The sequence below is a fragment of the Coturnix japonica genome, chromosome 11 (genome assembly GCF_001577835.2).
Source record: "Coturnix japonica isolate 7356 chromosome 11, Coturnix japonica 2.1, whole genome shotgun sequence".
Classification (NCBI taxonomy): domain Eukaryota; kingdom Metazoa; phylum Chordata; class Aves; order Galliformes; family Phasianidae; genus Coturnix; species Coturnix japonica.
In genome coordinates this window covers 1,449,800-1,477,661 of record NC_029526.1, presented here as the reverse complement: position 1 = coordinate 1,477,661, position 27,862 = coordinate 1,449,800, and the positions used below count along the sequence as shown (strand labels likewise).

The 27,862-nt window shown below is 52.1% G+C and overlaps 2 protein-coding genes and 1 long non-coding RNA gene across 13 annotated transcripts in view; 2 read left to right on the top strand and 1 right to left on the bottom strand.

Annotated features, from left to right (window-relative positions):
- The window catches only part of RIPOR1 (RHO family interacting cell polarization regulator 1), a 21,806-nt gene extending 12,680 nt beyond the window's left edge, over positions 1 to 9,126 (top strand). For 6 of the 7 annotated variants that reach the window (XM_015873653.2, XM_032447168.1, XM_015873652.2 and 3 more), the window contains exons 5-22: positions 160 to 183; positions 425 to 478; positions 677 to 829; positions 912 to 975; positions 1,050 to 1,093; positions 1,438 to 1,563; positions 1,816 to 1,964; positions 2,182 to 2,311; positions 3,206 to 4,018; positions 4,763 to 4,902; positions 5,038 to 5,212; positions 5,531 to 5,666; positions 5,742 to 5,903; positions 5,993 to 6,151; positions 6,416 to 6,612; positions 6,694 to 6,777; positions 7,149 to 7,239; positions 8,202 to 9,126. In XM_015873653.2, the coding sequence (XP_015729139.1) occupies positions 160 to 183; positions 425 to 478; positions 677 to 829; positions 912 to 975; positions 1,050 to 1,093; positions 1,438 to 1,563; positions 1,816 to 1,964; positions 2,182 to 2,311; positions 3,206 to 4,018; positions 4,763 to 4,902; positions 5,038 to 5,212; positions 5,531 to 5,666; positions 5,742 to 5,903; positions 5,993 to 6,151; positions 6,416 to 6,612; positions 6,694 to 6,777; positions 7,149 to 7,239; positions 8,202 to 8,299 (2,799 nt within the window). In that variant the 3' untranslated portion in view covers positions 8,300 to 9,126. Of the gene's footprint in view, positions 1 to 159; positions 184 to 424; positions 479 to 676; positions 830 to 911; positions 976 to 1,049; positions 1,094 to 1,437; positions 1,564 to 1,815; positions 1,965 to 2,181; positions 2,312 to 3,205; positions 4,019 to 4,762; positions 4,903 to 5,037; positions 5,213 to 5,530; positions 5,667 to 5,741; positions 5,904 to 5,992; positions 6,152 to 6,415; positions 6,613 to 6,693; positions 6,778 to 7,148; positions 7,240 to 7,449; positions 7,514 to 8,201 lie in introns of all 7 variants that reach the window. The other variant, XM_015873650.2, reaches the window with a different exon arrangement.
- LOC107319149 lies at positions 7,418 to 12,907 on the bottom strand. Of its 3 annotated transcripts, XR_001557644.2 has the most exons (5): positions 12,671 to 12,907; positions 10,507 to 10,747; positions 9,116 to 9,584; positions 8,569 to 8,767; positions 7,418 to 7,937 (listed from the first exon to the last, which is right to left on the bottom strand). It is a non-coding gene; the product is annotated as an uncharacterized LOC107319149 (long non-coding RNA). The 3 variants fall into 3 exon arrangements; XR_004308719.1 differs by lacking the exon at positions 7,418 to 7,937 and having other exon boundaries at positions 8,657 to 8,767; positions 9,116 to 9,389; positions 12,671 to 12,904; XR_004308718.1 differs by lacking the exon at positions 7,418 to 7,937 and having other exon boundaries at positions 8,657 to 8,767; positions 9,116 to 9,364; positions 12,671 to 12,902.
- The window catches only part of CTCF (CCCTC-binding factor), a 25,485-nt gene continuing 9,786 nt past the window's right edge, over positions 12,164 to 27,862 (top strand). The window contains exons 1-5 of one of the 3 annotated variants that reach the window (XM_015873667.2): positions 12,164 to 12,212; positions 23,835 to 24,624; positions 25,273 to 25,443; positions 26,267 to 26,400; positions 27,474 to 27,594. In XM_015873667.2, the coding sequence (XP_015729153.1) occupies positions 23,844 to 24,624; positions 25,273 to 25,443; positions 26,267 to 26,400; positions 27,474 to 27,594 (1,207 nt within the window). In that variant the 5' untranslated portion in view covers positions 12,164 to 12,212; positions 23,835 to 23,843. Of the gene's footprint in view, positions 12,213 to 14,028; positions 14,097 to 20,201; positions 20,292 to 23,834; positions 24,625 to 25,272; positions 25,444 to 26,266; positions 26,401 to 27,473; positions 27,595 to 27,862 lie in introns of those variants that run through there. The other 2 variants (XM_015873668.2, XM_015873669.2) reach the window with 2 other exon arrangements.

Genomic DNA, 27,862 nt, shown 5'->3' with positions numbered 1-27,862 from the left:
TGGGGCAGCTCACGGTCCAGCTATGTCCTATGGAGATGTCAGGGGACAGCCCATGGTGCACGAGGTCCTGTCCTCCTGCCATGCTATGGGTGGTGGGTGCTCCCTGGGTGAGCAGAGCTGGCTTTGTGCTGCATCTTATCCCTCTCCTCTCTCCTCTAGGGCTTTCTCTACGATCTGGATAAGGTAAGCAGGAGCAGTGCCCCATCCCCTCACCTCCCCACATCCCCTCCACACCCACCTTCCCCTGTGCAGCTGGGGTTGGGACTCTGCACTCAGGGTGGCAGAGGACAAAGCAGATACCGGCAGTGGCTTGTCGCCTGCTTCTTGGGACACATCCTATCCCACAGCAGGAGTGTGGGGCAGGGCCATATCCTGGCCCACAGCCCATCTCAGGGAGCCTCTCACACCATCTCTGCTTTTCCAGCAAGTGAAGTCAATCGAGCGCTTCCTGCGTCGCCTGGAGTTTCATGCTAGCAAGGTAGGAGCTGGGGATTGGGTTCTGTGGGTTTCTGGCCTCTATTCAGCCTTGGGACCACAGCGCTCTTCCCCACCTGGATCCCAGGCTCTGGTGATGCCAAGCCAAACCCACAGTGCCCTGAAACCACTTTGAGAAGCCACTACCCCTGTTGCCATTTGTCCCCCCGCCCCTCACTGTGCCCCTGTCCTGTCCTTGCAGATCGATGAGCTGTATGAAGCCTACTGCATCCAACGGCGGCTCCGTGATGGGGCACACAACATGGTCAAAGCCTACAGCACGGGCTCACCAGGCAGCCGAGAGGCACGGGAGAGCCTGGCTGAAGCCAGCAAGGGCTACAAGGAGTACACGGAGGTGAGGCACAGGGTGCTAGGAGGGCTGGGAGGTGTTGACCCTGTAGGCTGTGAGTGATGGGTGCTCTGTTCTGTGCCCCCAGAACATGTGCCTGCTGGAGAGCGAGCTGGAGAGCCAGCTGGGAGAGTTCCATGTCCGGATGAAAGGTAACATATCCCATCCCAGCCCTGGAGCAGCACTAGCCTGCTGTGTCCTATCATCCCTCTGCTTTCTCTTACAGGGCTGGCAGGTTTCGCCCGGCTCTGCGCTGGTGATCAGTATGAGGTTGGTGGAGCCTTGGGTGTATGGATGGGGATCTGTCCTCCTCCCTCCTGCAGTCTATGCTGAGCCTGAGGGATGCGGGTGGGCCTTGTCTGTGGGTGCTGGTGTCAAGCAGGAATGTCTGTTGTAGATCTGTTGTGAGTGGCTCTGGGTTGCTGGGAAAACTCCCAGCCCCATGAATGATAGAATGGTTTGAGTTGGAAGGGACCCTTAAAGGCCATCTGGTCCCACTCCCTGCAAAAAAAAGGGACACCCACAGCTCCATCAGTGCCCTGTGCAGCCTGACCTTGGCTGTCTGACCACCAGCTCTCTGCGCAGCCCTTTCCATGCCTCTGCTCTTCCCCCAGATCTTCATGAAGTACGGGCGGCAGCGGTGGAAGCTGCGGGGACGCATCGAGGTGAACAGCAAGCAGGTGTGGGACAGCGAGGAGATGGTTTTCTTGCCTCTCATCACCGAGTTCCTCTCCATCAAGGTAGGGAGCCCTGCAGTCAGAGCACAAGTGGGACAGGGATGCTGTGGGCCAGTGGGCTCCTTCCTGGCAGGAGCTGCATTAGGGCAACACCTGCAGTGGTTGTGCTGGGGACACACAAGGCAGTGAGGGAACTGGGCCTCACTCAAACCCCCCCCTTTGCTGGGATAGAGGATACTATCCCATAGTGTTGGCATCCTTGCAGCAGCCTGACTGACGATGTCTTGGTCTCATCCTCTCCTCCTCCTTCCCCAGGTGACGGAGTTAAAGAGCCTGGCCAACCACGTGGTGGTGGGCAACGTGTCCTGTGAGACCAAGGATCTCTTTGCAGCTCTCCCCCAGGTGGTGGCGGTGGATATCAACGACTTGGGCACCCTCAAACTCAGCCTGGAGGTGACGTGGAAGTGAGTATCTCAACAGGATTTGCCAGTAGAGTCTGGCAGGAATGGGGACCAACAACTGACCTCTCCTGAGCTTTCACCCATCCCAAAATTGGCCTTCAGTTCTGGAAAGCCAGAGATGGATTGAAGAGCACCTTGAAGTGCTGTCCAACACCCTCCAGCTCTCTGCTATGGATTCTGGCTTAGGATACTTGCCTCACCTGTCCACTCTCCCCTGCAGCCCCTTCGACAAGGATGACCAGCCCTCAGCAGCCAGCACCGTCAACAAGGCCTCCACGGTGAACAAACGCTTCTCCACCTATAACCAGAGCCCACCCGACACGCCATCCCTGCGGGAGCAGGCATTCTATGTAAGTATGGAGCTGGGCAACCATGCTTGGGTTGAAGTGCCCACGGTGGGCTTTGCTTTATTGACTTGAGTGTGCCAGGGGAAGTCCCAATGGGTGGCAGAGCTCCATCCATCCGCCCATGGCTCCTGGTGCCGGCCCTCCTGCCCTCACAGCTCCTCTTCTCTCTGCCCAAGAGCCCAATGCGGGCAGCCGACAAGCACGGTTGGTCCTTGTTAGACATCTTTCGGGAGACACTCTTGGAGAAGCTGTCTCGGAGCTGCTCTTGCGGCGACGTCTCCTCGGTCGAGCTTGGGAGATGGCCGCAGCCAGGCCGTGTAAGTGTGATGGCTGGAGCCGGCCTGTAGTGTAGCCCAGCGGCCTGGCCATCCTGCTGTAGTGTAGCTGCTCCACTCCTGCTCAACAGCAAGTAGAAGGCCTGGCCTTGTCCTTGCACTGGTGGCCGTGCCGTGGCACTGGCGTGATGGCCAACACGGTGCTAATGTGGCGGGGTGCTGCGTGACTCTAGCTTGATATGTGCTGGTGTGGCATCGGGATGACAGCAGTGTGATGCTGGGGTGACACTGATGTCACACCAGTGTGGCATCGGCATGACGTTGGTGCAGTGGCGTGGCGTGGTGGTGTGGTGTGGTGCTAAGCCAGCATTGGTGATAGGGATACAATGGTGGTGTTGGTGTGGCACTGATGTGACACTGCTGCTGCCCTCTGCAGGCTGGTGGTGGGTCTGTTGCTCTCTTGCTGCTGTAGACCCCATCTCCTCATGCTGGCAGAGCCATTGGCACCATGGCTGGGTCCCCCCAGCTGGAAGGGGCAGCGGCACAGCAAGCAGAGCCCATTCCTGCCCCAGAGATCACAGCAGCTTCAGTGCTTCCTGACATGTTGTTGTGCCTTCCCTAGAACATGCTGCGACGTCAGGAGGAGCTGGAGAATGGCACAGCTTGGTCCATCTCCTCGGAGTCGTCGGATGACTCCTCCAGCCCCCAGCTGTCCAGCAGCACCCGTCACGCCGCCCACAAGCCCATCGTGCAGCCCGAGGTGCAGGCCTCAGCCCCCGCCATCGAGATCTCCTTCTCACAGCAGCAGGAGGAGACTGGGGCTGGCTGTGGCATCCCCACTGGGACAGAGCTGCCTGAGCCCTCAGAGGAGCAGGATGGCCATAAGAAGGATGCGGTGGCCAATGGGCATGTGCCATACACCCGGACTCTGAGCCACATCAGTGAAGCCAGCGTGGATGGCAGCATGGAGGCCAAAGCTACGGAGAGCCCATGGGAGCCCTCTCCCAGCCTGGAGGAAGACGATGCGGGCAAGCTGGACAATGACTCCCTCCCTGGTGCCTCGAATTCGGTGCCAGAGACCTGTGCAGGGAAGGACAGTGGCCCTGAGGCCAAGCCACGTGCCATGGTGGCATGGGCTGAAACCTGTGAGGTGGAGGCTGAGCCAGCAGCAAGCCCAGCACCAGTGCAGGACAGCTGTGGAAGTGAAGCCCCCACACCGGCCGTCGTGTTGGCACAGGCACCCACAGAGGAGGGGCCCGTCCCAGCCCCACACCTGGCCACCAGCCCCACTGCGGTCCCACGGGTGAAGGCCGTGGACTCGGGGCTGGAGGAGGCCATCAGCCTCCTGGCCTCCGCCCTGGATGACTATAGGGGACAGTTCCCAGAGCTGCAGCCCCTGGAACGGGAGCTCAAACACCTGGAGGAGATCCTGCTGGTGAGGGGGGTCGGGGGGAGTCCACAGCAGAAAACAGTGACAAGAGCGATGGCACTGCCCAGGGCACAAGGGTGGGGGGGCCATCCCTGATGGCAGTGAGCAGCTGTGAGGGTGGTGGGGGCATCCCTGGTGACAGAGACCAAGGTGGTGCAGCCATCCCAGATAGTAGTGATCAGAGATGAGGGTGCTGGGGCCATCCCTTATGGCAGTGCTCAAGGGACAAGGTTGCTGGGGCCATCCCTGATGGCAGTGAGCAGGGATGAGGGTGGTGGGCCCATCCACATTGGTACCATTCAGTGACAACAGCTGTATGGTAACTGTTGAACCATGGCCTGAAGCACTGATTGAGCACCTGGGGAAAGGACCTGGTCAGCAATGGGAGCACAGGGGAAGGCAGTTCAGATGTATGATCTGAAGGGGTGGAGCCTGGCTGCACCTCTCTTACAGCTCATTTTTGAAGGCTGACTGCCCCTGGGGAAGCTTTCCCCTGGGAACCTGGAATATTCTATTATGGGTAAGCTCTTCCCCTTCTTTTATAGCACCTTTCTATTGTGCTGATCCTTTGTTACACCTCTGGTGAAACACCTTTTTGATTGAATATTGAATTGTTACAGCAGTGTTGGGGACATCCCTCATGACAAGGATTGTAGCAGTGGGGCCATCCTTGATGGCAGTGCTCAGGGATGAGGGTAACAAGGCCCCTTAGAGTGGCTTGCTAAGATCTGACCATTCTATCCTATGCAGCACAAGCAGGGTGTGTTCCTCAGCCGGGCCTCCAGCATCAGCCTCACAGTGGAGCATGCTTTGGAGAGCTTCAGCTTCCTCAACACCTCCGACATGGAGGACTCGGAGGGCTCCGAGGAGGAGGCTCTGCAGGATGAGAGGTGTGTGGAATGTTATGGTGTCTCCTGGAGGAGGCACAGGGCAGCTGGGGTTGGGGTGCTGAGCTCTGGTGGGGAAGGAAGGGCTGGATCCAGGTGCCCTGTACTGATCCAGCTGGGTCTCTTGCTTGTTTGCAGGAGGGCCAGTAGGGCGCGGCGTGGAAGCCGGGATCCCAGCACTGGGGAGGTGGGAGCAGATGATACTGGAACATGCAGTGGCTCCGAGGGCAGCACAGACCCCATGAGCACTGGCAATGAGTTCCTGGATAAAGCCCTGGTGCTTCACCTCCACAACTGCAACCACATGCTGCTGGTGAGGCTGGGGGCTGGGACGTGATGGTGGGACACGTCTTGGGCTTGGCCAAGGCTCCCTGCAGGGAGTGGGACACGATGGTGTGGTGCATGGTTGGCTATGGCTCCTCACAGGAAGGAGGATGTGACGGTGGGATGCATCCTGGGGTTGGCCATGGCTCCTTACAGGGAGTAGGACATGACGGTGGGACACATCATAGGGTTGGCTGTGACTCCTTGCAGTTTCTGGCCCCCCTAAGCCCCTCTGAGATGCTGTGGCTGCGCTGGGGTCTGGGTGCTGTGTTGTCCTTAAGGTCACTGGCCTACATGTGCCTTACAGAACCTGGGCACCTTTGGGCCTTTGAGGTGCCGGGAGATGTTTGCCCTGGACAGGCTGCTGCGAGAGGCACAAGTGCTGGAGATCGTGTGCCAACTGATGGAGGAGAGGTCGGAAGCAGCGGGTTCTGCTGCCGGAGGTAAGGGCAGCAAGGGGCTGCACAGGAGGGATGTGCCAGCTGGATGTGCACCTTGACACCCACCTGTTCCTGCAGTGGTGCAGTTCTCAACGCGGAAAGAAGGGGTGCTGCCCCTTTGGGACCACTGCGTGGAGCTGCCCAACATCTACACGTGCCCCGTGGAGCGGTTCCTGCAGGTGCTCAGTGCACAGTACGCAGCATCCATCAGTGAGCGGCACCCGGGACTGGCTGATGCAGGTGAGCCTGTGGGTGTGCAGGAAGGGGATCTCCGCCCCTATGAGGAAGGGGATCTCTAACCCTACCCTGACCTCATTATTTTCCCCCAGTGTGTGTGAAACTGGTGGAAGATGTGCTGAACCGGCGGCTGCCGCGGCGACCCGGTGGCACCCAGGGTGAGCAGGTCACCATCTTCCAGTACTGGAGCCACTTTGAGTCCCTTGGTGCCCTGGTGCTCGACACCTACATGATGGAGCTGGCTGAGGAAGGTGGGTGCCCTTCCTTCATGCCCTGAGCTGGAGGCCAGAGAGGGTGTACATCACTGTACACCCACCCTGACCCCGCTGCTGGTCCTCAGCCCCTTCCTATACTCCCATCCTGGGCTCCCTTTGGACCTCGCATTCTGCAGGTCCCCAGTTGAGGTGTCCCAGTAGCAGGGCAGTGCCCCCAGCATCCTAGTGGGGTCCCTTTGCCTGCTGTGGGTGGAGGCTGAGCTCCCCGCAGACGCTCAGCTCACCGAGCTGTCCCCGCAGTGCTGCTGGCACAGAACCTCAACTCAGATGACCAGGACGTGGTGCTGCGGGCACTGAAGCGTGTGCCCGAAGGCCGCCTGAAGAAGGAAGGGCTGAAGGCACTCAGCTTGCTGCTGGTGGAAGGGAACAGCAAAGTGGTGAGTGCTGTGTCGGCGCAGCTCCGCAGCCTGGCAGAAAACCCTCGCTTCCGCCAACGGGTACGTCATGGGCAGCAGGGGATGAGGTGGGCTCTGGGTTGCTGCTTGGAGGGGTGGCACTGAGCCCTCGCTCTACCCCAGGCCCTCGTGTGCTTCCTGGGACAGCTGGAGGATGAGGAGGTGCAGACACGCGTGGCCGGCTGCGTGGCGCTGGGCTGCCTCAAGGTGAGATGGGTGCATGATGAAGCCCATGGGGTATTTGATTCCAGGCTGAGCAGGCTGTGGGGTGGATGGAAAGCAATCCAAGCTGCCTGCTGCTGTCTCTGTGCAGCCTCCAGCTCCTAGGGGTGTCCCAGATGGAAGGGAAAGCGGGCACTGCCAAGGGACTTTTGGGGTTGTAACTGGATGATCTTGAAGGTCCATCCCAAGCCATTCTGTGGCTCTATGACTTTTTCTGCCCAGGGTTGGTCTGGAGGTTGAGCTCCAAAGGGGGCTTGGGGGTCTGCCCTGCCTGCTACCTTGCACAGGGCTGCAGGAACCTTGCTGCCTTCCCCTGTGGGTCACATCCATGCTCAGCCCTCTCCCCTCTCCTGCAGGCCAAGGAGAGCATTGAGCAGCTGGTTTACCTGTGCCAAACCGACAAGGAGCCTGTGCGGGAGGCAGCCAAGCAGAGCCTGATGCTGTGTGGTGAGTGTCCTGCATCACCCCTGCTCACAGCTCCCGGAGGGGCATCACCCCACGATACATTGCCCAAGGGAGAAAGGGACCTGGGCCAGTCCCTGCCTGCCCCATGCACCAGCTCATGGTGCCTGAACTCTATGGGGTGAGAGCGGTGGTGGGCAGCGAGGATTCCTGCAAGCACAGCCCTAAGCACGGGTGTTATTTATTATTTGCTAGATGGCACTGAGAGAACCATCTGAGTGGGTTTCTAGGCCTCCAGATCGCGGCAGCTGCTGCACAGGTTGGGACATGTGAGCTGTCCTCATCCCTCAGCCCCACTCCTGCTGCTTTGCTCACAAATGTCTCTGTCTTAGAGCCTGTCAGCCACGTCACTTCTTGGAGTCTATGTGTCTTGGTTGTTTGTAGCCCCACGGCAATGCTGTGCACACACGTGTCCTGCGTCCCGTGTCACCAGCTCTGCTGGGGATGGCTGCTGTGTGCAGATCTGTGTGCAGGGCTGCTGGGCAGAGATCTCAGCATGGAGTGTGCAGCCCTGTGTGTACGTGGGGGTGTTGGGAAGCTCTCAGGGTCGCCATGTAGGTGCATGCAGAAGTGCATAGCTGGTTGGGGTGTCACAACATCATCCCCAAGCCTGGCCCACTTGCTTCATCTCCTGGACTGGGAGCTCTGTGGGCTCTTAGGGATGGGATCTGTCCAAGGGTGCACTAAGGAGAACACAAGAATCAGATCCCCATGTCCAGCCCCACCCTGCCCACTGACCTCCCTCCCAGTGCCACATCTCCATGGTTCTTGAACTCCTCCACAGCCAGGCGCTCCCCCACCTCCCCAGGCAGCTGTGCCAACACATTACCAACAGCTCTGTGGCTCAGCACTGTCAGGCATTAGCATCATTTTTGCTGTGAGGCCAGGGATGGGCAGGGAACAGAGCTTCTGCCCTTTGCTTCACTGACTATGGCAATTGCTTGCAGGGGAAGATGGCAAATCAGCACACCGGCGACTGGAGGAGACCCTGGACAGCCTCCCCCGGATCTTTGCACCAGCCAGCATGGCCAGCACAGCTTTCTGAGATGCCGCACGGAGCCACCTGCTATCCCTTGAGGACAAAGGCACTGCTGGGCTGCACACGGGCTCACAGACTGGGCCCAGCCACCGGCCCTGCTCACAGCAGCACCGCAGCATCACGCTCGCCGCGGCCGCACACTGCCTTATGGAGCACCGCTTCCCCTGCCCCAAGCACCAGCCACAAGGGGTGCCACACATACACCCCTGTGCGAGGAGGGGCTCGCTGCACACCCCAACCCTTCGACTGCTATTGAAAACACACAGGGAACCCACCCTTCGTGCTACAGCTGCTGGGATCGGAGCGGCAGGGAGACGCACTGGATTCCTCCGCCTCTTGCCTTCCAGTTGCTTGGGGACACGTGCCCTGTCCTGGAAGGACCAACACTTTGGAAGCGATGCTGTTTCTTTCCAGAAGTCGCCTGAGCTGGGAAGGAACTGCTGCCCCTTTTGCCACACCTGGAAGTCCGCAGGACTTAAATAAAATGAGATATGAGATAATATTAATATATTCTGCTGGCGTTTCTTCTTTCCAGCTCCGCATGCTCCTGTCCCTCCCCATGTTGGAGCACAGTGAGGCACAGCCCCAGCCCAGAGCCCTTCCCCTCTGCTGGGGAGGGCAGGGGCAGGAGGAGCGACAGAGGGACGGACAGATGGACACTGCCACCTTTTCCTTGTTGGTTTATTTTTTATTTACTGTTTTTTTTGTTTGCAGGAGGAAAGCAACAAATTCTTTTTCTATAATGTCTCTATAAATCTATATATATAATGTAATTACAGAGAATGACTAATTTTGATTTTAAAAGCAGAAATAAAAGCAAACCTTTAAAAGAGCGTTGGTGTTGCGTGGGTGCCGAGGGGCAGGGAGCTGGATTGACCAAGTTGGATGTTTCTCAGCTGAGGATCAACCTTCTGCTTTTACCAACAGTGAGACAGGCATCTCTCGTAGCAGTGAAAGGAGTTCTTGCTTCCCCTGAGCTCTCTGAGTTATCAAGATGCTGCAGAGCATAAGAAGGTGCCATGCTGCAATGGGCAGAGCAGGGTCACATACTCAGCACAGGGAAGTCCTGACCTGCCCCAGAGGAAGGAGGCAATGGCTGGAAGTGAGAGCAGTAGGACTGTGTATGTCTCATCACAGTGATACTGAGCCACAGCGGATCAAGGAATTATGGAGTTGAGCTGGGAAGGGACCTCTGAACACAGTGAACACAGCCTTCCATTCCCCCCTGCTCAATATGGTGTTAGCTTGAGCAGGCTGCTCAGGGCCATGTCGTGTTGGGTTTTGACTGTTTCTGAGGATGGAGATGACAGAATGCTGCTATACCACCTGTTTCAGTATTCAGCCACCCTCACAGGAAAAAAGCATTTCTTTAGTTTAAATGGAAATCCTGCATTTTATTATCACTATGGCTCTCATTCTGTCACTGGGTGCCGCTAAGGAGAATCTGCCTGTCTTCTTTACCCACCACTAAGTGTTGAGAGACGTGGATAAGAACCACTCCAAGCCTTCATTCTTCCAGCCTGTTTTTTATATGGCAGATGCTCCAATCTCTTAATCACCTTAGCAGCCCTCACAGTTCTGAGTAGGATAAAGCAGCAAAATGCCCCATCAGCCAGCAGAAGCAAGGACCCCTGGGGCCAGCAGCATCTCAGTGGGTTTCTTAGCAAAGCCCAGCAGCTCGCAGCCTCCAGGACCTCTGTTCTTACTAAAGGTCCTTTGTCAGGCTGCCTCAGACTCCATGTTCTTATCCTGCTGGCTCTGCCTGCCTGCGCTGCCCTCACAGGGGACCCAGAGGTACCAAGGAGCTCAGGCTCTTGGGTTGTTCTGTTTTGGTAGGGGGCTGCAAGTGGTGGTGCATTGTAAGAGCATGCAAAAGGGATGACAGCATACCATGGCACACAGGGTGCCCCAGATGGGACATCTGCTTCCTTGTAAGGAGATAGGAAGCACCATGTCAGCAGCAAGGGCACCCAGGCATCTCTCATTACTGGGGTGTGCTTTAGTACCATAAGCCTGCGAGGCCAGGAGGCCACTCAGGGCAGCTCTTTTCAGCTCTCTGCCACCCAGGTCTGTGCTGGGTACCTGGGACCCAGAGTGAGGATAGGGGTCTTGGCTGGCACATGTTGGGTAATAGCTGTGGACAGGAATACCCTGCAGGTAATAAGTGGCCCAGACTTCTATGTTTGGCGTTCTTTCTTTTTCCCTTGACTAACCTCTGGAAATAAGAACAGCTCAGTGCTCCAGCAGCTTATGTGGGTGTTCTTGCTCTGCCAAAGCCTGGCCCCATCCCTGCAGCAGAATACCATCTTCCAGGATAAGCTGTACCTTGGCTGCAGAGACTGGAGCAGGGAAGCAGCCTTCTGTCAGGGCAGGCAGGGTGCTGCACGTCAGGACAAAATGACTCTGCTCCTGGAACTCATAGGAATAACCTCATTTGTGTGGCTTTAACATCATCTAGGGGAAAAAAAATAAATATATATACATATATGAGTCAATTTAGGAATGCATTGCCCAGCCCCTTGTTCTGAATGAGCTTGCAATAGCATCACCAAGGATGCACTGGTGATGGGAAAGGGAGGACTGAACTTTTCCCTCCAGCCCTTATGCAGGAATATGCACTGTGCAGCAGCATTCTTGCTGTTTCAAAGGAGACAGTGCTCCAGCACCATGTCTGTCAGCCCAATGTGTCAGCACTTCAAACCCCTCTCACGGATGTGCTGCTCAGCAGCACCAATGACTGTTGCAGCCACTTGCTTTTTTGCAGGAGCTGCAGCCCGTGGGAAGGTGTCTGTGTCATGGTTACATTACTCACATGCTCTGAGAAGCTTTTTCCTTCACCCCATTTACTGCTGTTTCCCTTGTAAATAAAGGAGTGCACAGCCTTTTTGTACCAGCAAATAACAACCAGCCAACACATCCTCTCTTTGGGGAGCATTAGGGCTGGCAAAGCTCAGGACATCACATTCAGTGACCCCAAGAACACCAAGCAGAACAACCCCAAGGAGCCGCTGCCTCTTTGGGGCATCACAAGCTGTGACCTGAGTCTCAAGCCTGAGAAATGAGCCAGATTTTGATGCCTGAGCAACATCTGCCTCTGGGTGTGTAACGTGGAGGGTGATGTTCAGGATGCTGAATGCATTGCAAAGGATCCCATGCGAATCAGCTCCAAAGCGCCTGTGATGGAGGGACCCGAGGCCCAGGGTTCAGCCGTACCCAGCACACAGCGGTGGATGCTTTCAGGCATCTCTGCCAAGCAAAGGCCAGGAGAACGTGTCTCTGCTTCCTCACACAAAGGACATGCAGCACCTGCCATAGGACAGCTCCCAGCAAGAGGCAGATGGAACATGAGCAGCCAGTTACTCCCGACGTGGTGTGTGTGAGTACTTAGAGCCCTTGCAGGGCAGGGCCGTGCTGGGTCCCAACCCATCTCGCTCTGTGGAGAACTCCGCACTCCCTCAGGGCGGGGCGGGGCGCGGCCTCCCCTCAGCGCGACGTGACCCCGCCCCCACGTGACGCACGCACGCACACACGCACGCGAGGTGACGCCGCGGCCGCAGGCCCGCGTTTGAAGTTGGCGCGCGCCCCGCCCCGCCCCTCCCTCCCATCATGCCCCGCGCGCTGCCGCTTCCCCGCGCGCGCCGTCCCCTCCCCCCCCCTTTCCTCTCCCTCCCCCCCCCGCTCCAGCCGGCGGTCCGCGGCAGCCGCGCTCGCGCATGCGCACTCCGCCCCGCCCGCCGCCATTTTGTGTCCGAAGCGACTGTGGAGCGATTAAACCTCGAGCTGGTGCTGGGCGCGAGCGGCCGGGCCGCGGCGGGGCGCGACGGGAAAGGCGGCTCGGCGGGGCCCGGGCCGGGCTGCGGGGCGGCGTGCGGCGGGGCCTCGGCGCCGGGAGCGGAGCCCGGCGGGGGCGCGGGCGCAGGTAAGCGGTGAGCGGGGGGTTTGCAGTCGCTTTCTCCGGCCTCTAGGTGTCACGATGGGGCTCCGCGCCGGCTGGGGCCCCGCAGCGGCCGCCGCCGGGGAAGCAGGGGGCTTTGTCTCCCTCTATCGTCCCCAGCGCGGCCCGCGCCTGCCCGCTGCCACCGCCGCCGTTCCCCACAGCGCGGCGCTGGGCCGCGGCCCGCCCGGCCCCTGGCGGCCGCCTATTTTCCTCCCTTTGTCTCCCCGCCGCCCCACCGGGGCCCGCCGGCCGCCCCCCTCCCGCCACGCGAACCGCCGCCCCCCCCCTCCCCCCCCTTCCCTCCTTTCTCCTTCCCTTTCCCTCCCTCCTCCCCTCCCTCCCCGCCCCGCGTTCCGCGCCGGCCCGCTCCCCCCGTTCGGCCGCTCTTGCTTTTCCCCCCCCCATACCCCCGCCCCCGCTTCCTCCTCCCCATCTCCCACCTCCTCGGGGCTCTCTCTTTTCTCCCTCCTCCAGCTCCTCGTGGGGTTTCGGAGCCGGAGCGGAGCGTTGCGGCGGTTCTGTTGGCCCGGCCCGGCCCGCAGCCCCTTCCTGCCGCCACCTCGCTGCGCTGCCGCCGTGTGCGCTGCGGAGGGAGAGGCGCTGCGAGGCGCAGAGCGGGACTCGAGCTCCCTCTGCAAGGCAGGCTGAGCAGCGCCATGCAGCGCCGGCCCTGGCACGGCTGGGGGGCGCCCGCTCTCGCCTCGCTGCCCTCCCGCTTCCCCCCACCCCCCCCCTCCTTGCAGGCCTCGGCTCCGAGCTAGAAAACGTACTGCAAAATGTGATCCTCCACCCCCCCCAACCCGTGGATATCGCTGCTTTGAATCGTACAAAAGGGGCGATAGCACACAATTCTGCGCCCTGCATCAACTTGATGTTTCCTGCCGTGCTTAGAGCTCCAGATGCCATCAGTCTGCCTTCATTTTGTTCCTTGTGGCCGTCCCCAGGACTCAGCCCTTAGCACTGCTGCTGAGAGCACACCCGCTTTCCTGTTGCTGACTTCCTATTTTTTACCCGGTCTTTTGCTCCCCCCCCCCCCCCCCCCCCCCTCCACTCCCTGTTTGCTGCCAGTTGCTAATGAACCCCAGAGGTGTTGTTAACAGTGCCTGAGCTGCTCCGTGTGTACAGCCTTGAGATTTGGTTCCGTGCAGGAAGTGTTTAAGTGCTTTCTCAGGTCCCACGCTTTGCTCGTGCTGAGCCTGTTGAACTGGTGGCTGTCTTTTGGGCATGAGGAGTGGCTCTGAATTCTTCCTTCAGTCCCATTTTACCTTCTATGTTAGTGCAGGAGAAACCATGAGGACCAAAGAAGGTCTTGAGCATATGAACCAAGCAATGCTTTCTTTTTTTTCCATAGGATGGTCGTTTTTCTTACTTTCATTTTGCTTTTCTCTTTGGACTGCGTTTTGCAAGTCCTTTAAGGGCTGCACTCCTGTTTTGGAGAGCTCCTTGAATGCCTTTGGATGGGGGCTGTCACCCCAATGGCAGGTATGGCAGCACCTCCAAACTATCAGACACCATAATGTAAGAAGGACTCTGTCTCTATGTCCCCTTGCTGCCCTATGCAATTTCAGTTGGATACAGTTATTCTCTTATTAGCGGCACAGCTGTCCAGGGAGGTGGTGGAGCCCCCAACCTTAAGGTGGTCCAGAACCACGGGGATATGGCACTGAGGGACGTGATGCTGTCAGTGTGGATGGATTGAGGTTGGACGTGGTGATCTTAGTGGTCTTTTTGAACCTTAATGATTCTATGTTTCTAACTCAGTATTAATATCTTCTGTATTTATAAGGAAGATGCAGCGAATGATTTCCTTAACGCTCACGAAGCTCCTCGCGGGATATTTTTGAGGCACGACGTCAGAGTCAAAAGGTGCAGAATTGCACTTGCTCTACTCCCCGGTGGCCCTGCAGCTGAACTAACATGGCTCAGGGAGTTTGCTGAGCTGTCACTCCAGTGCTGAGCCTGCTGCAGCTCCTGCCCACGCCGTCAGCAAGGGAAAGAGCTAATCCAGGCACAGCTCCTGGTGCTGGCAGCCTGTGCCTTGGCTGTGAGCTGGGATGTGTGTTGCTACCAGGCTTTGTGGCTGCGGGTCAGTAGCTACCTGATACTTCAGTCTGTAAAGGCCAGAAGCTGACCTGTGTTGTTTGTATACTATTAATCACTTAAGAATTTCTTCCCTGTAGTGCTTAATATCCTGCTTTTCTCCTGATGGTTTTGGAAGGGAGGTGGGGAGTGTTGCTGGGCTCTTTGCTCTTTGAAGAGCCAGCGTGTTCCTTGCCCTTATGCTCTGTACCTGGGCAGATTGATCACTGCTTGTGGGATCGAGTTGTGCTCAGCTCTTCCTGCTCTGTTTTTGGTTTGTTGGTTATTTCTGAGGGGAAAAGAAAAAAACCAAAAGCACACAAAGCCATAACCTGTAATTTGGGCAGGGAGAGAACAAGGCCAAAGTTACTGTTGCTGTGCAAATGAATGAGGGGCATCACAAGTACTGGAGAAACCAGCACTGAACATTGTATAAAGGAAGAAAAAGCAAATTCCTTCCATGCTGCTGCTTTCTCCTCTGTGTGTCTGCAAGGGGGGTTGTTCCCTGGCCTTGGATCTGGCAGAGGTGTAGCTGAGAGCCCACCAACAAGCCATGCATTGAGGTTCAGGGCTTCTCCTGCCCTTATTATAGTCCTAAAAGCTTTGCACACAAATTGATTCTACCTTTGGCTACTTTTGCTTCTCTTACGTAGTGTTTAGTAGAGATTGAATGCTCGAGAGAGCAGCAGAGCATTGGGATCGCTGTGTGCTCTATAAATCCTTAACCATGAGGAGCAGCCACAACCACAGCAGCATGTGGTGTCTCAGCTGCTGGGCTTCTGCTTTTGCTGTGGAGCTGGAAGCAAGCACAGTAGTTGTGTTAATGTACTGACCTGTGCTCAGCTGCAGGCCCTGTTGGTTGCTCTGGAAGGTTTGGATGCCTTGCACAGCCTGTTGGACCAACCCTTGGTGCTTCAGTACAGCTTCTACCTAATGCTGCATGAGCTCTGCACATAGATATGTGAATATCCCTTTTTATATTGGTCAAAATTATATTTACTGCTCATGTAAATGGCTCAGATCACTGCTCTTGTGGCTTGTTTTTTGGGGCTGAAACTTAGAACCCTTCCTATATGGACTGTAACTCAAGATGTTGCTTTCTTTTTGTACTGAAGGATGCTCTGGTTTCAGTTAAAGCACTGCTGCTCCTCCTCCTCCTCTCCAATTATCTGTCACTCTTCAGCAGTTGTATGGCGTGTGCTTATTCTAGGCATGCTTAATAAGTAAACCAAATAGCTGCTGGGCTCAGTGATCTCAGTATTTTTTTGGTTAACAGAAATAACCTTGGAAAGGAGAGTAGAGTACACACGAGGTGGGTGGGGAGTTGTATTTTTCAGCTCGTGTTAATGTTCAGGTACACTGAACAATCCAATCTCGATGTCTAATGCAAACAGAAGTCTTCTTTCAGTATAAAGACTTGGGAGAGATCAAATCTTAATGTCTTTCCAATATGGTTGTTAGCGGGTGAAAGCACAGAAATAGCACAGAGGCTGTTCTCAAGAAATGTGCCATTAACATGCATCACTCGGGAGACGTGTGATAGAAAAGGATCTTGAAGAGCTGTTCTTCAGCTGTCCCTATAGAGGACTGTGTATAACGCTGTCTCTTGGCTGTGTGTAGCTGCACTCTTTACATACAGGTCTGGTTTTAGGGACCCTCCCAGGTTTTACTCCTTTAGGATATGTTTGCTGCCCTGGGAGTGCAGGCAGGGACTGCAGTGCAGCTGGGTGCTGCCCTTGCTGCCCACATACATCCTGTTTTGTCACTGAGTTGTCCCAATCCCCTTCATTCCCTGCTGCAAAAACAAACCCCTAACATTTCTAAAGCCACTCAAGTGTAAAGGCCACATAAAGAGGCTGTGAACCAAGCTCAGTTAATACTTAAAGTCTTATTTTACCTCTTCTTTTCTTCCCAGAATCTAGAAATTTATGTTGAGTGCATCAGATTCTAACAAAATGGAAGCCAAAGCACAGCGTGACATATACCTTTGTCTGTATTAATATGCGTGAAGATTAGAAGCTTGTATGTCTCTGAAACATCAGCAGGTAAAGCAGCTCTGTGAGCCAGAGGAGAAGTAACATCTGTTATATAACTGGACCGAGTTACTTTACCTTAATTGGGAAGTCACAGCTATGCTTATTATCCCTAGAGGTATTTAGAAATAGGTTGCTGTTCTGAAAGCTTCTATCTTAAAAAGCGGAGGGATTTCAGATGTATGTTGGGATGGGGATGGCCAGCACATTCCTTCCCACTTGGATCACTGGAGCATCCCTGGTGGTACCAATGAAGGGCTACTGGGTAGGTGAAGCACTTTGGAATAGCAGAGAAAGTGCAGGAAATTGGAGGAAATGCTGATGTGTTGGTATAAAAGGAGGCAAACTTAACCAAAGCTTGGTAAGTTCAACTTTGGTAAACCTGTCTTGAGAACCTCACAGAATGAAAACCAGTGCATAAAATTAGTGACTGCTGTCCAGTTTGGGTTAGTTGAGGAATAGTCCTTGTCACTGCTTTCCATTACTGATTCTTGTTAGTACAGAATGTCCAGTTTGAAACCTACGTGTGATAAAATGGTGATTGATGGCGTGGCAGCCAGCGATAAGGCAGTGAGGCAGAGCTGAAACATTCCAAGTGTGTGTCAAAGCTGCAGCGTGTAAAACTGCCCATCTGGGAGCGTGGCAATGTGGTGAGTTTGAATTGAGACCAATGGCATCCTAGAACACTGTGTCGGAGCTGTGTTTTGGGAGTCAAGTGGATAAACAGCTTAAATGTGGATTTCCAAGGTGATGCTGCAGCAGAGAAGCTAATGTCGTTGTCAGGTGCTTTAATGGAGTGAGCAGAGCTGGCATGCTTACCTGTGAGGTGAAGTCACTACCAAGACACAGAATATAGCTCTGCTGTCAGAACTTAGAGCAAAAATAAGGGAACAAATACTGAACTGCAAGGGGAAATAGACTCCCAGGGAGCTGGGAAATGGTGCTGTGCAGTGGAATGGTGCTTCACTGTGCAAAACCCAGAGGTGGTTTGATCAGTCCTCTGATATCCCTGCTACTGTCCTGCCAAGGAGACCAGCCAGCTGCTTTACTCTTGTTGGCACGTTCAACAACAAGAATTTGTAGGCAGATGGATTCAATGCACGTGATGTAAGTTGTTTTCATAGAGGACACGATGAACCTTTGGGCTGTGTGATGGAGAAATGCACCACTGTTCTTCCTATTTCTTAACGTCTTTGCATTGAGATTGGCAACAACTGGAAATTATTTCAGTTCAGACACAACAACAGGTAATTTCAAGTTATGATGATGCCCAGAGATGGGAGTATTTGACTCTCTGAGCTCTCCTGTGTCATGATCAGCCCATGACAGCAGGCTGAGCTGTGAAGATGGCTGTCATCTCAAAGTGCTTTCCCTGTCTTACATGCATTAAAAAGATGGGAATGGGGAAGAGTTAGCTTGAATCATTTCAGCTGCAGAGCAAACTTGAATATAACCCGTGTGGTCTTCTGGCTGGTAGCTTCAGTGCTTCTCAAGCTCGAGATTCTCCTGGCTGTTTGTATGAGGCCAAGCAGGGTAATTCAAGAAAACAAGTGCTTTTCAGTTTTGTGGTTTGTTGGTGGTTTTTTTTCCCTTCAGGATTCCAGGCTGTGTGCAGTGGTAGCTATTCTGCAGTGTGGTTTCTAGCACTGAGGCCAGGCCTGCTTTTTAGGTGGACACAGTGAGTCCTGTGGTGAGCCCGCGGTTGGTAGGAGAAGGAAACAGAGGAAATACATCCCAGCTGATAGAGATTTTGGAGACAGTGGGTCAGGATTCAAAATTGCCCCTGAATTGGGTTGTACCTGCTTGTCTTAGAAGTGATGTGTTTTAAACTGGTAGCTTTCTTTTATGTGCTAGGCTGTTTGCATTGGGGATGCCTGCTGAGTGTATAACTTAGTGCAATTTCTCATCTTTAAGGAGGAATCTATTGATTCTTGTGCTTATATTGAATGCACCAAAGGTGCACACTGGTTCCTTGATCCCTGCCTGACTTCCATGTTAATGTGCTCCCTCCTGCTCAGTGGTGACTGTTGTTAACTCTTACCTGCTCTGCTAACCCTTGTGGCTGTTGGAGTGTTGTGTGAGCCCACAGTAGTTGATACTTGGTTCCTGATGTGTGTATTGAAACTGTTCTGTCCTCCTGAAGCAGCTCCAAGCGAGGAGATGGCACTGGGTCTTTGTGCTGCTCTGTTCACAGTCTGCCTCCCACTGGTTCATCTCTCCATCAGTATAGTTGTAACTGCATACGTGGAAAAAGAACTCATTATATTTGAAGTTTAGATTTGTTCATCCTTAATCTTACGTGTCCTCCTGCTGGAAAATGACAGAACAGTTTAGGTTGGAAGGGATCTCTTGAGGCACAACCCCTGGCTCAAAGCAGGGCTAACTATCAAATTAAATGGGGCTCTTTAGGGATGTATCTAGCAAATATTTTCAGTATCCGGAAGATAAGTCTTCTGTATCTCTGAGCAGCCTGTTCCAGTGCTTGGCCTCCAAGCATGTGGTTCTGTCTCCCTGCCCTCTGTTAAGGCAGCAGTACGACCTCTCCTTTGCCTTCCCACAGCTGCATTGGTGTGCACACTCAGTGTCTTGCCCCCAGACTGTCCCAGTGCTCCTGCAGGGCTAAGGGAGCTCAGAAATGGGCCTGTGGAGCAGTGACGTTTCCAGCTTATCCTGTTTTCCTTCGAGCTTACCATGCCTTACCTACATGCCAGAGATCTGATTGGAAGGTAAGTCCACGCAAGGTGTTTTATGCCAGAAAACGTGCTGGTTCCTTTGCCAGTAAACAAGTGCAGAAGTGGCTTTTCTGCCCTCTGACATCACCATGGAGTGGATCTGAACAAGTATGCCTTCCTTTTTATAACATGTGCACTTGTGCAGCTGGAACACCTTGCTCCTTGGGCTGTGTGTTGGTAACGTCATGTTTCTTGAGTGGTGTCTGAAGGAGTTTCCTTAAGGAGAGTCTGTGCCTTTTGGAAGGAAAAGGGCGGTGATCTTGCTTTCATTTACCAACCATTGTTATTTCATAATTCAAATATCGCAGAAAGCAAAGCTGGAATAGAAGAATAGAGGTAGATAAAAAGGATGCTTCTGTTCTGTTCTGTGGGGAGATATCCCTCTTTCCCTGTGGTCCCTCCAAGCATCCCCTTTTCTGGTCAGTGTCTGAAACTTAGGAGATTTTAATTGAGTGTTGACTGAAAGGATATCAGTGTTGAATACTTTGGAAGCTCACTGTCACCAAACATTGACAGCTCTCCCCAGCTTTATCAGCAGTGGGCTGAACAGGGTTACTGATAAAGAGAAATGTGCTGGCCTGTAGATGTTTTAGTTCTGTAAAAGTGAGTATTTTAAACTCTTAATTGATGAGGGTGCTGGAGCTTCACAGCTCCAACAAGCTGAGGCTGTTCTGCAGAGTAGTGAGGTTAGAAGTGTGTTAAAGCTGGCTCTGTTACTTTATTAATAGTGTTACTTGCTACATTGACTGTGTAACAGGTTATACTTGGTGTAATTTACACCCCAGTGACAATAACAATTATTTTTATGCTGTGATTTGGTATTCCACAGGGCAGGACAACGTGGACATGACCAGATTAAAGATGTCATACAGCATTCTTAGCTTGATGCTAGATCCACACAGTTCTTGCTTGTAAGGATTTTAAATGTTGAAGAGTTTGAGAAGAGGTGGAGAGAGGAGGGTGTAAGAGGTCCCTCTTCCTGGTAAAAACACAAAAGTTTTTTTGTTGTTAGTGGTAGGGAACTGCATATTTCACGTTTAAAAAGCATTAAACGTTCAAATAGTGCTATTTTCTTCCTCTCCTCCCTTTCTCTTCTGTGTAGTTGTACTGTTCCTACTCATTTATTCTGTTCCAGAGAGCATTCTGACATCAAGTTGCATGAAGAATAGCCAGCATGAAGAGATCAGCCCAGTCAGAAGTACAGAAGCATCAGGAAGGTGAATGTGAATTAAAGGGTTTCAATGTGTGTTCTGCATTCCATGCTGGGGCTCTGGCTTCCTGAGCACTCCAAGGTAGCACTGTAAGGAAGAATCCCTCTAGCTGTGGTCTGCCAGTGTTTGGTCACACCAGAGACCTGATGTGCATGGAAATAAGCATCTTTTTGGCTACATGAGCTCTGGCCTCATTTCCTGACCAGTCTTGGAAGTCCTTGCACTGGCACAAGGAATAGTTGAGGTGACGTGAGTGGGAATGAGTGGGCAGTTAAGGCAGGGATGGCTTTGGCAGCATTAACCTGAATGCTCAGAAAATGAGACTTTAGTTGCGATGGCATTTTTTTGTTCTGTTTTTGTTTTCCCCTCCAAAGTTGAGTGCCATTATGGAATTTTCATCTGCTTCAGAATCTGTTTGCAATGACGTTCCTAGGGTTTGGTCCTTAAGAATGTTTTGAGCTTGAGTCCAGATGGATTAAACAGCTTAGAACTTCATCGTGAGGGCCATTGCCTCGGGTTATTGTGGGTTTGGTTCTGTTTGTGTCTGTTCCAACCCTTAGTAATGCAGAATAACTTTCCTGAGATCTGTGATTCAAGAGTAAGGATGACTTAATGTAGTCTTGTCCACCGCCCTCATGCCATAGGTGTTTCCAGAACTCCTGGAATTTCCTGTCTCTGCTGTAAGGATGGTAAACTGCACCTTTCCAGCTGACAGCCTAACATTAAACCAGCTGGCACTGACCTTGCTTTTCCTTAATGCATCAGGGTGTAATTTGTGAGGTGATTAACAGGTACAGCATGCAGAGCTGCGCATGGGGCAGGAACCACGGGACCATCCCAGGGATGAGCACTGCCTGCTGTGATTTGAAACCCAAATTCCCTCCTATGGGTAGGGCATCACAACTTAGTGTTTGTGCACAGATGAAAGCAAGCCAGAGCTGGTGCCCAAAAGCTTGTTCATGGGTGGTACTTCATCTAGATAAAGCCCTGGAGGAAAACAAAATCTAAACACTTGTGCCCGATTATAATGGCAGTCTGGAGCCTTCAAATTTGTTGCACTGGTCTCTTCCTGGTCTAGCAGTACCTGGAGTTGCTGTTCTGATGCCATGCAATGCAGCATCCCATGGCCTGCTGTGGTCAAATTGGTTTTTAAACACCTTTATTTGCTTTTTGCAGTTTGTTAGTATCCTGAATGAAGGCCAGAATCGATTTGTGAAGGGCTAAATGACCACAAGTACGTGTTGAATAAAACCATTACCGCTTTCAAAATCTGCCTGCAGACTTAGGGCTTTCCCTTTTGTGACACTGGATGGTCATGGGCAGTTTGGATTTGAAGGTAACACATTGAGAGCAATGGCAAAGTATTTCAGGTAATAAAGTTCACAGTTGGCAACTGGTTGTGTGAGGGAGAGTGTGGTTTTAGTCCCAGCTGAATGCTATTGATCTCAATGAGGAAGGTGCCCACAAACTGGCTGTGACATGGGATTGCATGATGATTGAGAGGAAGCAGTTTCACTGTTAAGCTCACTCCATGGACAGCAGAATGGCACAAAGTGGAAGGCCACAGCTCAGTGCAGCCACCTGGCTTCAGAGACACAAGGCTCCTGCTGCTTGGAGTGGTGCCGGTGCTGTTCACCTACCTTTGTGTGTGCCCAAGCATTAGTGTGGGGGATCACATCAGGAACTGAGTGTGTTCTAATGTAATTAACCATTTCTTCCTCTATTGGTTTTCAGCTGGAGTGAGTTAGCATTATGCAGGTGGGTGAATTGTTCTGTCAATGCAAAGGAAGGGAATGGTGAAGGAAGAAAGAGGTGAGAGTAGGTTATTCAGCAGCAGTATGGTGTTCTCCTTCTTGAAGTGATTGTGAAATGATTGTGCAAGTTTAGACTCTTGTCTCCTGTCTGGTTAAGGGCAGTAAAGGTGGTTTCCTCTAGGTGGTAATTTGGCAGAGCCATCCACTTACATGCTTTGAGTTGTACCCTGGAATAATGTGCTCTTCTCCCTGCCCTGTTAGGGTGGCCAGCCTTCAGCACAGATAGCTTGGCTGGGTAACAGCTCATGGGATTGCAGGCACCATCAGAGCTGTCTGCTCACACCCCGTCCCTTTGTGGGTCAGTACTTAAGGAAACCATCCTTCCATAGCTTTACATTGATAGCCCTTTACTTCAGCTATGGCTCCTAATGCATTTCATGGCTTTCTCAAAATTTCTTATACACAGAAAAGGGTTGAGCTCTGATTGAGCTCTCAGCTCTTCAAGCCACTTTCCTTGTTGTATGAGGATTTCTTGGGTTCTAGTGCCACACTGTGGAGAGCAGGAATTGGCACATAGAAATTGACAGCGTGAGGCTTTGGGAGGAGGTAGCATTACACCCAGTTTGTACTCTGGATTTGCTGCCTGTGTCTTTCTGCTTTCCCAGTTTTTCATCCAGCGAGTTGGGTTATGGCAGCACAGCTCTCTGGTTGGTGGTTCTGCATCTCAATTAGAGTCTGTTGCGAGGGACGTGTGTGTCAAGAGCTTTATGGTGTGAGGTCAGGGAGCAGAGCTCTGTTCCTGTGGCTGCTGCCTGGTGTTCAGCACTCACAGCATCAGCCGTGGGCTGGTATGGCTGAATGCTGATGGGTGGTGGTGATGATGGGTGGTGAAGGAGAGGCAGTATCCCTGCAGGGAGGCACACAGGGCCATAAGGCAGCACTTGTGGGTGGCTGGTGCCCCCTGCAGACCACTGCTGCCCCTGGGAAGTGAGAAGAGCAGCAAGACCATGAGGTTATGGGTGTCACAGCACTGTTCTGGTACCTCTGCTCCAACCACCATCCTTCACACCGAGGTGAAGTTAGAGCTGGGCGTGCTGTGCTCATCCTGCCCAAGGGGGGCACTGTGCTCTCCGCCAAGGATGGGAGCAGGAAGGGAGCCCCGCATCGCTCACAGCAAACAGGCCTTGCTACCTGGATCCATTTTACTTCTTTAACAAGCATGATCAGACAAACTTAAGCATATAGGAAACAAGTAAGAATATAATTGGAGTAATTTCTAAGCATAAGAACTGAAGTCTTCATTCTTAGTCCTTTTTCTTCCTGAGAAAGCATTGCAGTTCTCCAGCTTTTAATGCTTCATGTCAGCTCTTTTTCTGTGACACTATGTTACTTTTGTGGCTTTAACATGTATAACCAAAGAGGGACTCTGATAGTACTAATCTAAATGAAGTGAAATTCAATAGCAGCTCAGTAGAGAGTGAAATTATGGTAGATTTTGCCTGTGGGATTTGCAGTTCTTAAGAATTGGGACTGTGCATCTCGCTTAATGCTTCTCTTTGCTTTCTGAGTAGCTGGTGGGGGTGTCTCACTGCAGGCAGCATCCTGTGGTTGCCTTGGTTTATGGTGGCTGGTAAGGAAAAATCCTTTCAGTTCTCAGTTGGTCTGCTGGATATAAGAGCCCTGCAGTGCCTTGATGTCATGGTCACTTGGTCAGGCCATATGCTTTTCAGGAGGTTTTGAGCAGCTGTGTAAAGAGATGATTCCCAATGCTCACTGTTTTCTTTTGTCCCAGCAGGAAGGTGAAATGGAAGGTGAAGCAGTTGAAGCCATTGTGGAGGAATCTGAAACTTTTATTAAGGGGAAGGAGCGAAAAACCTATCAGAGACGCCGCGAGGGAGGGCAGGAGGACGAGGCTTGTCATATAGCACCAAACCAGGCAGACGGAGGGGAAGTGGTGCAGGATGTCAACAGCGGTGTACAGATGGTGATGATGGAGCAGCTGGATTCAACTCGTGTTCAAATGAAGACTGAAGTAATGGAAGGTGCCGTGCCTCAGGAAACGGAGGCTACGGTGGATGACACACAGATCATAACACTTCAGGTTGTTAATATGGAAGAGCAGCCTATAAACCTTGGTGAGCTTCAGCTGGTCCAAGTACCCGTTCCAGTGACTGTACCCGTTGCCACCACATCTGTGGAAGAACTTCAGGGAGCTTATGAAAATGAGGTTTCCAAAGGAGGCCTGCAGGAGGGAGAGCCCATGATCTGTCACACCCTGCCTTTACCAGAAGGCTTCCAGGTCGTGAAGGTGGGCGCTAACGGTGAGGTGGAGACACTGGAACAAGGGGAACTTCAGCCACAAGAAGATCCCAATTGGCAAAAAGATCCAGACTATCAACCACCAGCCAAAAAAACAAAGAAAAACAAAAAGAGTAAGCTCCGCTACACCGAGGAGGGCAAAGATGTGGATGTCTCTGTGTATGACTTCGAGGAGGAGCAGCAGGAGGGTTTGTTGTCTGAGGTCAATGCAGAAAAGGTGGTGGGTAACATGAAGCCACCTAAACCAACGAAAATTAAAAAGAAAGGTAAGTATCCAGTGCATTTTGAGAATGCATTTGTTGGGGGGGGGGGAACCTTGCAGTGTAGTTGACTGCATTGACTTGGTAGGCACAGGCAGGAGTAAAGCAGGCATGCCAGTGTCCCTCGCTGCTTCATTTAATAGCACTCAGCTCTGATGTTGGGCACAGTCTGTAAAGAAGTTGGTTTGCTTCGGTGTGATGCTGTGATATCAGTATTCCCATATAAGTGCAATTGAAAAGATTCTGCTTCCTGCTCTAATACATACTAAAGAGTTTCCATGTGCTTTTTACGTTAGGAACCAACAGTGTAATTAGGTTTGTGATTTACTATATTTTTTTAAACAAAGTGCTGGATAGGGTAAATGATGTAAAATACAGCAGTATGTACTTTCCTTTCGGGAAATGTAAACCTGTAAATTAAGGAACCCTTTTCAGTGTGGAGCAGGAACATTGAGTGCTGGCATACGAATGGAGAATTCAAGCCAAACTAGTCACTGCCTGTGTTCCTAAGGATGTACAATGGAATGTAATGGTACAAGATGGTTCCTCACATTAGCTAAACCTCCACAGTGTTTCCTTCTCCCTGCTGACCTATTATATGTTATGCAGTAGACCACAGTACTCTCGAGTAAAGATGGTTTCCTTCATGGCTAGGTGTAAAGAAGACATTCCAGTGTGAACTGTGCAGTTACACTTGTCCACGCCGTTCCAACTTGGACCGCCACATGAAAAGCCACACTGATGAAAGACCACACAAGTGCCATCTCTGTGGCAGGGCTTTTCGGACAGTCACGTTACTGAGGAACCATCTCAACACTCACACAGGTACCACTTTTGCCTGCTTTGTTTGTTTAGGATTTGCTTTGCCTTCAGAACAAAAGCGAGGTGATCTTTCTGAATCCAGTTACGAAACAAGCTAAAGAAGAATCTGTGCAATACTACTGCCCTATTCTCATATGAATGCAGGTGTTCTCTGCCTGGCCAGGTCAGGTGCAAACCTCATCCATCCTATACATAGATTTAATAAAGCCAGCCCTGGGCTTGGCCTGAAATTAGCTTAAGCTTAAAAATAAAAGTCCAGCCAGTTGTGTTGGATGTTAGTCGTTCTCTTCTAAGCCTTGTGTGGCTACTGCTTGCAGACAAGTAAAATGAAGAAAGAAGCTGGAGCTAAGAATGAGGGAATTGAAAGCAGAAGGGAGGGAGAGAGATAGAAAAGGCTTACAAACTACATCGGTATAACTTACTGGTAGGATCTGTATAATACTTTATTGCTCTTGCTTAAATTCTCATGTACAAAGGTAATTAAACAGCGATGAAACTTAAATAATCCTCTTGTGTCACTTCTGCAGGAGAGTAGAAAAAGCAACAGTTCACATCCCTCGTTCTCTGCCTACCTGTGCCCACATCATGTCTAGCTGAGCAGTGTGAGGTTTGTGAGTTACTGAGTGATGTGGGAATAAGGGAGCTTCATTTCCTGTAGAAATGATGGTCAGTCCCTAAGAAGATCTTCAGCCCAGTATTTATACAAAAGTCAGATTTATGTTCCAATCAGCGCTCTAATCTTTCATAACAAGCAAAAGATGGTGCTGTATTTTCTTCTGTTACTCAACCTGAATGCCTCCTTCCTTTTTTTGCTGCCCATGCTCAGGTACTCGCCCTCACAAGTGCCCAGACTGCGACATGGCCTTTGTGACCAGCGGAGAGTTGGTTCGGCATCGCCGTTACAAACACACCCACGAGAAGCCGTTCAAATGCTCGATGTGTGACTATGCCAGCGTGGAGGTACGTGAGCTCAATGTTGCTGTGGTGGTGTTTCCCTAAATGAATCTGTCTTTAAGAATATGAGAGGAATCGTAGTGTGCTCCGTGTGGAAGGAGACAGCCCTCTCCTGTGCAGGCCGTGCATTTAGACCACAGGTGTCCTGCAGTTCTAGGGCTGTGCTTTGCTTATATCAGATGATTCTGATTGACTCCAGAACACGCAGCTTTGCTTGTATGCTCTGTCTTGTGCAGGACTGTTACTAATGCTTCAGGACAGCTTTTATATTGTAGCAGAAATTACACAGCATGGTAGGGAAAAGAGATGTGAGCTAGATGAGAGATGAGATATAAAAAATGCAATGTCTGCAGTGTGGAAGGTCAGTGGGTAATGTTGAGTAGGGAGGTCAGTCTTTATCTCCGTGCTGTGGCTGCAGTGCTGTGGTTTGAATGTCAAACTTGCAGTGATGTTCATAGTATGAATTAGGACCAAATTTGTCTTAACACGAGCTCATGGTCCCTTGTGCAGACAGCAGGTCTCTGTTTATGCAGCATGCTCCTACTCGAGCAGAAAATGACTTGGTTCGTGTCTTCTGAATAAAAGCAAAAGGAGATGAAGAAATGTTCACCTTGTTAATTGTAGATTTAGAATTGTTTTTACAAGTTGATCATCTCTCTCAAAGTAACTGGAGAGAAAGATCTCTCTGGGGCAAAATAAATGGTGTGGAGGACACTGCGCTGCCTATTGTCCCCTCCTCCAAAGTACTTTAGGTGCTTGCTCTCCCAGAACACTTACCTTGTGCCTCTCCAAGGTAACTTCAAATTTTAGCAAGTCCTCAAATTGATTTCAGTGAGGTGAGAATGAGGCTGTAGATGAGTCTGCATTGAATGTGGGAACAAGCATCAGGCAAGGCTAAGAGCATCACTGTGTAGTACAGTGGGAGGGAGAGGTTATGTGCAGCACAAGAATGGAATTGAAATGTGCTTGGCTCGTGCTTGCTTTATTGGCAAGGTAAAACAAAAATCATTGACCTTAACTTCTTGACTGACTTGTGCTTTCAGGAGTCAGATCAGCTCATCTGTATCTTGTTCTTTCAGGTTAGCAAATTGAAACGCCACATTCGTTCTCACACTGGAGAGCGTCCGTTCCAGTGCAGCTTGTGCAGCTACGCCAGCAGGGATACTTACAAACTGAAGAGGCACATGAGGACCCACTCTGGTATTGTTGACATGTGTTTTTGTTTTGGTGGCTTCCATGTTTTGATGTCAGAGTACTGAAACTGCGTAATATATGCTGGCACTCTTAAGTGGCAAAATACTTCTTTTATTTCACGTAAAACCTCTGTCACGGTTTGTAGCTGGAAAATATACACTTTCTGATCGCCGAAGTCGCCTGACTCGGAGCCGTCCCGGACCGATCAGCAGCGGCTGACCGCGTGGTCAAGGGGGATCTCGGGCGGTTCCTTCAAGCAGGGAACCCCCGGGTA